The 9,865-nt window shown below is 59.4% G+C and overlaps 1 protein-coding gene across 1 annotated transcript; it reads left to right on the top strand.

Moving 5' to 3' along the window:
• Positions 1-797: 797 nt before the first annotated feature.
• Positions 798-9,656, top strand: LOC309891513 (uncharacterized protein C2orf42). Its single transcript, XM_082785873.1, has 9 exons — positions 798-857; positions 1,700-2,559; positions 3,809-3,919; positions 4,021-4,119; positions 5,350-5,454; positions 6,647-6,754; positions 7,595-7,695; positions 7,783-7,945; positions 8,356-9,656. The coding sequence occupies exons 2-9, from the start codon at positions 1,719-1,721 to the stop codon at positions 8,565-8,567; spliced, it is 1,740 nt and encodes a 579-aa protein (XP_082641999.1). The 5' UTR covers positions 798-857; positions 1,700-1,718; the 3' UTR covers positions 8,568-9,656.
• Positions 9,657-9,865: the final 209 nt, after the last annotated feature.

Genomic DNA, 9,865 nt, shown 5'->3' with positions numbered 1-9,865 from the left:
CAACTCTTACTAAAATGTGATGAATACCTACGAACCAGCTTGGGTTTTGTTTTTTTTTTTTTTTTTTATCTTATCGATTTCTACATTTACATGTACTGATTATGTAAAATATTTTAGCAAATTAATATTTTGCACAAACGTTAGCAAACTTTGTATGTTTCCTTATTTAAAGGTAGGATGCAGAGTCCTTGATTTATGCATAATTTTTTTTTTTTTTTGCATGTGGATATCAAATATACACTTTGGTAGTCTTTGAATACAACCTCATCTTCTCTTGTTTTTAATAACTTTTTAAAAAAAAAACACCAAAAACACCAAAAAAAAGCTTCCAGGTGGCTGCAGGAATGTCTTGTGCTGAGGAAGCTGCTGTCATGTCAACTGGGTGATGCGTTTTGTGAGGTTCGGAAGCCAAACCACATTTTTCTGTCCTACCTCTTGACCAGCCTTCAAAAAAAAAAAAAAGAAAAATGGAAAAAAAGGGGAAAAAAAGGAAAAAAAAGAACAAAAAAAGGCAACTCTGAAGCTTGGTCTGTGCTCTTATTTATTTCCCTCTATTACTGCTCCGGGCGGGCTCTCCCTGCGGGAGGACCTGCCGCTCGGGTCACTTTTTGGGTGGGAAAGCGCCGAAATCGCCCTTTTTCACCCCATTATTAAAGGGCTGCCCCCTCGGTGGGCACTGCGCCTGCGCGCTGCGGCGCGCCTGGAACTACATCTCCCGGCGCCCCCCGCGGCGCGTCACGTGGGCGCGGCGGGCCAATGGGGGCGCGGCGGCGGGCGGGCCGGCGCCATGGCGGAGGTGGGGGGGCGCTGAGCGGCCTCGCGGCGGGCCCGGGCTGGAGCGGGGGGCGCGCGCCCAGGTAACCGAGGGGAGGGGGGGGGCGGGCGAGCGGCCGCGGGGCAGGAAGTGACGTCAGAGGGGCGGGTGGAGCGGCGGGGAGGGCCGCCGGGCTTCCCTCCCCCCCCCTCCCCTCCTCTCCCTCCCGGCGGGGGGCGACGTCACCGCCGTGACGTCACCGCGCGACCTCCTGAGGGGAGGGGCTGAGGGGGGGGGAACAGCCCCTGAGGGGTGGGGGCGTCCGGCCTGCACCAGTGCCTCCCAGTGCAAACCAGTGCCTCCCAGCACCTCCCAGTGCCCCCAGTGCCCCCCAGTACTTCCCAGTCTCCCCCAGTTCCATACAGCCTCTCCCAGTGCCCCTAATCTCCCCCAGTACCTCCCAGTCTGCCCCAGTTCCACACAGCCTCCCCCAGTGCCCCCCAGTCTCCTCCAGTGCCCCCCAGTCTCCTCCAGTCCCCCCCAGTCTCCCCCAGTTCCACACAGCCTCTCCCAGTGCCTCCCAGTCTACCCCAGTGCCCCCCAGCCTGGTGGTTCCTGTCCGGTTTTGGGGTCTGGGGGGCTCAGAATCGCCCTCCCTGGTGGTTTCTGCCCTCTTTTGGGGCCTGCTGAGGACGGAGTCGCTATCCCAAATGGCTTTTATCCAGTTTTGGGGTCTGTTGGGGACAGAACCACCTTCCCAAATGGCTCCTGCCCACTTTTGGGGTCTGTTGAGGACGGAGCCGCCCTCCCAACCGATTCCTCTCCGCTTTTGGGATCTCCTGAGCCCACCCCATTTTCCGAGGGCCCTGTAGGTGTCACCAGCACCCCACATCCCTCACGTCCCTTCTGTGACTTCCTCTCCCCATTTCTCTCATCCCCTCACAGGTTTTCCCTCCCTGGCGGGATGGAGCCGGCTCCGGCGAGGCCGAAGGCCCCGTCCTTCCTCTCGGACCTGGGCAAAGCGACGCTGCGGGGGATCCGCAAATGTCCCCGCTGCGGCACCTACAACGGCACACGGGGGCTGAGCTGCAAGAACAAGACCTGCGGCGCCGTCTTCCGCTACGGCACCCGCAAGCAGCCCGGCGTCGACGCCGTCAAGCTCATCACGGGCTCCGAAGCGCAGCTTTATTCCGTGCGCCAACGGGACCGGGGGCCGGATCATCGGGGTTTCGTAGAGCTCGGGGTCTCGGAGGCGGCCGTGCAGCCGGTGGTCGGCCCCGTGGCGCCGCGGTTGGGCGCGGGGCGCTGCCACGTGCCGGCCTGCCTGCAAGCGGCCGCTCAAGGCGTGGTGGAGAAGCAGTGCCAGCACGTCAAGCTGGCCCTGAGCTGCCAAACGGAAGCCACGCCGCTGGCCCTAAAGAGCTCCGTCCTCAATTCGGTGCAGGCTTCCCCCGAAACCAAGCAAACCCTCTGGCAGCTGGCCGCCGAGCCCACGGGGCCGCTGGTGCAGCGCGTCACCAAGAGCGTCCTGGTGGTGAAGTGCGAGGCCAGCCAGAGGCACAGCCTGGGCTACCTGCACGCCTCCTTCGGCCACAAGGTGAGCGCCAAGGCGCTGGCCGAGCACCGCTTCGTCTGCTCCTGCCAAACCCCAAAACCCGGCAAGGGAGGCGCCGGGGGGAAGGAGGAGGCGGCGGCGGTGCCGGCAGCACCGCGCTGCGTTCACTTCTTCGCCTGCATCTGCGCCTTCGCCAGCGACGAGAGCCTGGCGCAGGAGTTCGCCGATTTCCTCGCCTGTGATGCTGGAGGTAGATGGGGGAACCACGGGGGGTTTAGGGTTTGGGGCGGTGTCGGGCATTGGGCACACTCGTCGCTGCACCAGGGAAAAGGGAACATCGTGACCGCTCCCCGTCGGCGCTTTGTTAGCTGGTGCTTCGTTAGATGGCACCTCGGTTGCTGCAAAAAACCCTACAAGGAATGGGTTTGCTGAAAAAAAGACCTACAAGTAACAAGTTTACTATAAAAAACCCTACAAGCAACCAGTTTGCTGCAAAAGAAAACCCTACAAGCAACAGGTTTGCTGCAAAGAACTCTACAAGCAACAATTTTTTTGCAACAAAAAAAATAATACAAGGAACAGGTCTGCTGAAAAAAAAACCTACAAGCAACGGGCTTGATACAAAGAACCCTACAAGTACCAGGTTTGCTGAAAAAGAAACTAAAAACAACAGGTTTGATGCAAAAAGCCCTACAAGCAACCAGTTTGCTGCAAAAAAAAAACTACAAGCAACATTTTTTTTTGCAAAAAACCCTACAAGCAACAGGTTTGCTGCAAAAAACCCTGCAAGCACCAGGTTTGCTGCAAAACAAAACAAAACAAAACAAAAAAAACTACAAGTAATGGGTTTGCTGCAAAAAAAAACTACAAGCAAGAGTTGTTTTTTTTGCAAAAAAAAAGCCTACAAGCAATGGGTTTGCTACAAAGAACCCTACATGCACCGAGTTCGCTGCAAAAAAACCCTACAAGCAATGGATTTGCTAAAAAAGAGGTGTCCTGAAGCAGCTGGGGAACGCTTCTGAGCCCTGCCTGGGAAATCAGACCCCCAAAACACGTATGTGAGGTGGAAATCGTGCCCCAGGCCTCGCTGTGGCCTCCTCAAAAAGCTCTGCCTGGGGCTGGGGAAGGTTTTGGGGTCCCTCTGGGGAGCCAGGCCACAGCTCCTGGGTTTGGTTCTGGTTTTTTTTTGGTGTTTTTTTTACAAGCAGCCCCCCAGGACGTGCAGACCTCAATCGCATTCGCTTCGGGGAGCATTCCCTGCCTGGAAAACAACCCCAACCCCAAACATTTGGGTCCTGGCCCTGCTTCTCCTTCCTCAGCCCTTGTGGGGTCAGCCTGCAGGGCTGCTCGGGGCCACAATTACGGGACCACGGGGCGGGTTTGAGCCCCCACAGGGAGGATTTAAGTCCCCAGGGGGTGTATTTGAGCCCCCAGGATCACTCCAGCCCACGATGGTGAAGAACTGAGATGATTTTAAGGCCCGATTTCCTCTCCCCTAGGTCTGAAAGGCGTCGCCGTGCCCCCGCTGCTGTGCGGCCCTGAAGCCTCTGCCCTGCAGGCCGGGGAGGCCGCTGCCAAGCCCAAGAAGAGGAAAAAGGACCTGGCGTGTGGTGAGCACTGGGGCTGGAGGGGCTGAAGGGGGTGCAAAGGGTTTTTGGGGGCCATGGGGCCGTGGCCTCGCTGCCCCCTAACCCTTGGTGTTGCCCCCCAGGGACGCAGGCGAGCGGCCCACTGCTGGCTCAGGACCCGGCAAGCCTGAGGAGAGGCAGCACGAAGAAACCACCCGTGGCCTCCTCGCTGAAAAGGCAAGGTGAGCCCCAGCCCTCGTTAAAAAAAAAGAAGAAAATTTGGGAGGTGGAAAAGAACCGGGGCCCTGCTCACCCGGCACGGGGCGGGGGAGCTGGCCCGAAATCGGTTTGGCGCCGAGGGACGGTGCTGAGCTGCTCCTCGGTGGATTTATTCGTGCAGAGAGCTTTGGGAAGGTGGCCTGAGGCAGGGATGGGGCTGGCGTGGGCGTCACAGCGATAAAATCCTCATGTGAAGGGGAAAAGAGGGGAATCGGGGCAGGTAAAGGCAGGAGAGGGTTTCTCTTGGGGCACTGCCACCGTCTGCAGCGCCTCTGATGGCTGGAGCTGCTTGAAGGACCCATCCTGGCCAAAATTGGGGCATAATTGGGTTTTTTAGTGGCCAATATTTGTTGAGAAGGAGCCGCCGGGGTCTGGCCTGCCTCTGGGAGGTGCCAGGGGGAAAGGAGACACGGAAAGGAGATGCAGCCCGGATAAGGCTCGCTGCCTCGGGGAGATTTTCCTAGGCATGCACGTGCTAACTCTGCTCTCCAGGCAGCAGGCAAAACCATCTGCATGGGTTTGTTGGCTGGCCAGGGCCAAAAGGGTTTGTACAGCGTGGTTTGAACCTTTTTTTTTTTAACCTCTCCGTTGTAGTTTTTGCCCAGAAAGTGGTTCTTTCCCCCGCTGCTTTGTTGCCCTTTTTTTTGCTGGGTCGGATTTGCTCTGTTGCTGCCCTCCTTGAGCAGGTGAGCCACGAAACAGGAGCGAGCATCAACCCCTCTGCCTGATGCCAGGGAGCTTTTTGGACCTCCCAGGACCCTCCAAACCCTGCTCCTGGGGAAGCTGCTCCCCCACGACACCGTGGTGCCCAGCCCCTAGCTCTTACTGACGCCAGCCCCTTTATTTTTTTACCTTTATCTATTTTTTTTAAAGCAGGACGCTGCTTTTAAGCTAACCCTTGTGTTTCTGAGCCCCTGGGACACCCGATAGAGCAGTGCCCACTCAGAAAGGTTTCGCTCTGGTTCTTGTCCTCCTGTCTGCTGCCTTTCTGTGTTCTGCTTAACAGAGCCCGTGGCGCCGGCGCCGCCGGGGAACCGGTGAAGGTAAAACGGGAAAAAAAACGAGGAGCTCCCGTGGGGCCGGCCCACACCGCGCTGGGGGGGCCGTGGTTCTTTGTTCCTGCCCGTTTCCTTGCTCCTCACGCGTGTGTGACGATGGGGACTCTGATTCCCTTCTCTTTTTTTCTCTCCTAGGCTGTAACCAGCTGCTGGACGAGGCGCAGGTCACCCTGTCCTTCCAAGACTGGCTGGCCAGCGTCACCGAGCGCATCCACCAGACCATGCATTACCAGTTCGAAGGTAAATCAGCCTTCAGGAACCACTGCCCCCGAGCCCCCGGGGCCAGCAGCGTTGTTTCCAGCGCCCTCTTTAAGCAGCCGAGCTGCCGGCAGCATTAAATAACTTTAGCCCAAAGGGAGGCGCGTGCTCTGCTCAGCTCGGAGCCGAGCGTTATTTTTGCCCTGGGAAGTTTCTGTTTGGCTTTGGTTCCTTCCCCGAGCGCGGCGTTAAGCTTAGCAGGAGCTCGCTGCTGCTCCTTGTGCTCAGGGAAGGGAGAAACTCCCCCTTCGAGGTTATTTATGCGTGAAGAAATTGCCCGGAGCCGAGCCGGAGAGGTGAGGTGAGGTAAGGCGAGGTGCCTCACGTGGCACCGAAGAAATGTTGGGGATCCTCCCTTGCCAGTCCTGAGCCTGCTGCTGCTCTCAGCCCCCCGCGTGCCCTCAGGGCAGGGCTCTGCGTGGTGTGGGGCGAGCTGAGCCCCGTGCACGGGCGGCTGCAGGCAGCAGCTCGCATCTGGGAGCCCAGAGGAGCAGAAGTCAGCGGCGCTGCTTCCTCCGTGGCACTTCCTAAAGCTCTCAGCTGCTGTGCTGGAAGCCAGCTGGGCTCTCCCCAAGCACAAAAACACCTGAAGGAAGGGGTTCTCTCTTTCCAAGCAGTGTAAAAACGCCCCGAGTTGGTCCAGCAGGCAACCACACACCGCTCTGTGGCAGCTGTTAAGTGCAGGGCTCCTGCAAGGCCTCTGGCCTCCAGCAAGCTGCTGCTGCTGAGCTCCCTTTGCTCACTTCAAGCCCTTTAGGCTGCCCCCGCAGCTTAGGGGTTGCATTGACCACAAACCCTACAGGGCAGCTGCTGTGCCCCTGCTGCCCCTCTGCAGACTGGAGCCCCCCAGAGGGGCTGGAAGCAGCTGGCAGAGAGCACCAGGGGTGGCAGCACGGAGATTTCTGCTGGGAGGGAGGTGGCAGGACCAGGCTCTGCCCAGACGCAGGGTGGGAGGCCAAAGAGGCAAACTGAAACACGAGGAAACGTAGGAAAACATAAGGAAACGCTTCCCTGGTGGTCAGACCCTGGCACGGCTCTTCCAGCCAGCTTGGAGGGCTCCGGTGGTGGAAATCCCAAACCCTGAGCAGGGAACAGAGGTGAATAACCCCGGCTCCCTCCCCGGCTCGCTGCCTCTCGGCCGCTAACCCCTGCCCTCATGTTTGTGACCGCGCAGGCAAGCCCGAGCCCCTGGTCTTCCACATCCCCCAGGCGTTCTTCGATGCGCTGCAGCAGAGGATTTCCAGTGGGAGCGCCAAGAAGAGGCTGCCCAACTCCACCACAGGTACGACGGGGACTTGCTCACGCAGAGGGAGCTCTCTGTGTGCCTGCTGAGGGAGGAAGAAGCAAGCAGCAGGCACTTTGCTACCCCTCTCTTTTTTCTGGCAGCCTTTTTTTTTTGGAAGGAGCCCCACAGGGGTGTGAAGCAGGGCAGAGGACACAGGCTAAGCAAGACCTGAGGTATTAGAGCTGCAGAAATAAATGCAGCAGGCACAGCTCGAGGCAGCGGGCCAGGCAGGATTTACTTCATTAAAGCAGTTATTATCGTGCTCTTAATGGACCAGAAGAGTCCACGAGCAAGTGCAGAGCAGCGTGGTTGGGGGCTGTCGCTGAGGCAGGGCAGCCAAAGAGAAAGAAAAAATGAAGTTGCAGCACCAGCCCCATCCTGCAGCTTCCCCCCAGCATTTTGGGGCAGCCCTAACTCCACTTCCTTCCCCACCAGCCACTCCTAGCTCCGTTTTCCTCCCCCCCCAGCCACCCCTAACTCCATTTTCCTTCCCCCCAACCTCCTCTAGCTCAGTTTTCCTCCCCCTCAGTCCCCACTAAGTGCATTTTCCTCCTCCCCAGCCACCCTTAACTCCGTTTTCCTCCTCCCCAGCCATTCCTAGCTCCGTTTTCCTTCCCCCCAGCCATCCTTAGTTCCATTTTCCTTCCCCCCAGCCACCCCTAACTCTGTTTTTCTCCCCCCAGACCTCCCCTAGCTCAGTTTTCCTCCCTCCCAGCCTCCCCTAACCGCATTTTCCTCCCCCCCAACCTCCCCTAAGCGCATTTTCCTCCCCCCCAGCCACCCTTAATTCCCTTTTCCTCTCCCCCAACCCCCCCTAACTCCGTTTTCCTTCCCCAGCCTTCGTCCGCAAAGACGCCCTTCCCCTGGGGACCTTCTCCAAGTACACGTGGCACATCACCAACATCCTGCAGGTGAAGCAGATCTTTGACACGCCCGAGGTAAGGGGGGACGGAAGGCGCTCCCCGCACCACGCTGCCGCGCGGTAGCCAAGCTCCTGACCTGGGTGCTCCCGTGCTTGCCGGCAGCTGCCGCTGGAGATCACGCGCAGCTTCATCCAGAACCGGGACGGGACCTACGAGCTCTTCAAGTGCCCCAAGGTGGAGGTGGAGAGCATCGCCGAGACCTACGGGCGCCTGGAGAAGCAGCCGGCCATCCGGCCGCTGGAGCTCAAAACCTTCCTCAAAGTGGGTGAGTGGGCAGGGGGCGGCGCGGCCCAGCGCACGAAGAAACCCCCCGGGTGCTGAGGAATCCCCCCCACAGGGCACCCCTACAGGGGGGAAATCCCATGAGGAAGAGAGGGGCTCCCCCGAGACCTCCACACGTGGGGAGTTCCCTCAATAAAGGGTCCCTGCACACCCCAAAAACGCACTTAGGTACAAGATGAGGTTTTTCTCCAGCCCCTGTTCCCAACAAAAACCACCCTAACGGCCACCTCTGCCTGAAATTGAACACCCACAAGTCGCACATCCCTCCCCCCCAAAAAAAAACTAATCTAGAAGCCCCCCTGCAAGAACAACACCCCAAAACCCAACCAGCCTCCCCCTGGGACCACAAGGAGAGGTCCCAGGCCCCCCTCCTCACCCTCTTCTCCCCCCCAGGGAACACCTCTCCCACCCAGAAGGAGCCCACCCCCTTCATCATCGAGTGGATCCCCAACATCCTACCTCACTCCCGCATCGGCGAGCTGCGCATCAAGTTCGAGTACGGCCACCACGGCAGCCGCCAGCCCCCTGCCTTCTCCGAGCAGCAGGCGCCGGCGCTGGAGCCAGCGCTGGAGCTCGCCCCGCTCGCCACCATCACCTTCCCCTGAGCCCCTGGGCCACCGGGGCCACCAGGCAGGCAGAGGTTAGCCCGGAAAAGACAAAAAAAAAACAGCAGGGAAGGGCTGGTTACCTGCTCGCCCTCCAGCAAGCAGCTGCAAAAAGAAGCAGTCCCGCTCGCCGGGTGCACGCTGCTCCTCGCTGCACCCAGGAATGGCAGGTGGGGGGCTCGAGGGGGCTGCACCCCAAATATAGGGGTGTCCATACCCAGGGGGGCCCCCCAGCCAAGCATCACCGCCGCCCTGGGGAGCCCCGGCTTCAGTTGGGGTGAGCTGGGGGCTTTGGGGCTGAGCAGGGGCTGGGGGGCACTTGGGGTCCTGGGGACAGGAGGAGACCGGGGTCCTCGCCCCAGCCCCGCAGGGAGAAGAGCTCTGGGAGCTGAGCGCTGTGCTCCAGCAGCCCCCAGACCGTAGGGGGGGCTCCCACCCCCATCCCCGTGCCCCCCTCGTTGCCAAAACCTCACAGGCTTGCACCGATTAGGCTGGCACCGCTCACCCTGCTGCAGGACATAGGAAAAAAAAATAAGAAAAGGAAATAAAGCACCCATCTCAGGCAGTTCTGATTTTCTTCTGGCTGCCCCTTGCTGCGTAGGCACAGCCCCGTGCTGCTCAGCCCCACAAGGATGGGGCTGCAGCACCCACAAACTCACTAAAGGGGGGCTGGGGGGCACCCCAAGGCTGCTCTGCCACCCCCCAGCCTCAGGAGCTGCCCCTAAAAGAGGGGACCCAGCACCCAAAGCACCCCCCAAGCACCCAGGCAGGGTGGGAGCCCCCCAGCAAGCCCCCAGGGGGTTTAAGAGGCTTTGGGATCCCTGCCCTGGATCCCAACGGGGCACAGCCCCATGGCAGGTGGTGGGTGTTGCTTCGTTAGTGCAGCCTCGTTAGGGCCAGCCCCAGGCCCTGCTCTGCTCCTTTGCCCTCCCAGACCCCTTTTCCCTGGGGTTTTGCGCCCCTTTGAGCTCCCCCGGCCACGTTGGTCCCGCTGCAAGCAGGGGAAGGATGCAGAGGAAAAGGGGGAAGGATGGGCCGCAGGGTGAAGGGCAGAGGATAAAGGGTGGAGGATGTGGGCTGCGGGGTGAAGGGCACGAGATTAAGGGGTGAAGGAGGCGGGGGGAGGAGGCAGGAGAAAGGGGGGGGATAAAAGGTGAAGGATGTGGGATAAAGGGTGGAGGATGAGAGATAGGAAGAGGCAGGATGAAGGAGGAGGGATAAAGGGGGGAGGATGCAGGATGGAGGCTGTAGGGGGAAGAGTATGGGATAGAAGAGCTGTGAGGATCTGGAGGGTGCTG

Source organism: Aythya marila, assembly GCF_965140915.1.
Source record: "Aythya marila genome assembly, contig: HAP1_HAP1_SCAFFOLD_282, whole genome shotgun sequence".
Classification (NCBI taxonomy): Eukaryota; Metazoa; Chordata; class Aves; order Anseriformes; family Anatidae; genus Aythya; species Aythya marila.
The sequence above is the reverse complement of the archived record's forward strand: the minus strand, read 5'-3'. Positions and strand labels throughout refer to the sequence as shown.

Bases quoted from the DNA above. Each gene is read 5' to 3' on its own strand.
- LOC309891513 (XM_082785873.1), top strand. From the start codon at position 1,719: ATGGAGCCGGCTCCGGCGAGGCCGAAGGCCCCGTCCTTCCTCTCGGAC. The intron at 3,920-4,020 runs GTGAGCACTGGG...GTTGCCCCCCAG, and splicing joins GAAAAAGGACCTGGCGTGTG to GGACGCAGGCGAGCGGCCCA. The intron at 4,120-5,349 runs GTGAGCCCCAGC...TTTCTCTCCTAG, and splicing joins CTCCTCGCTGAAAAGGCAAG to GCTGTAACCAGCTGCTGGAC.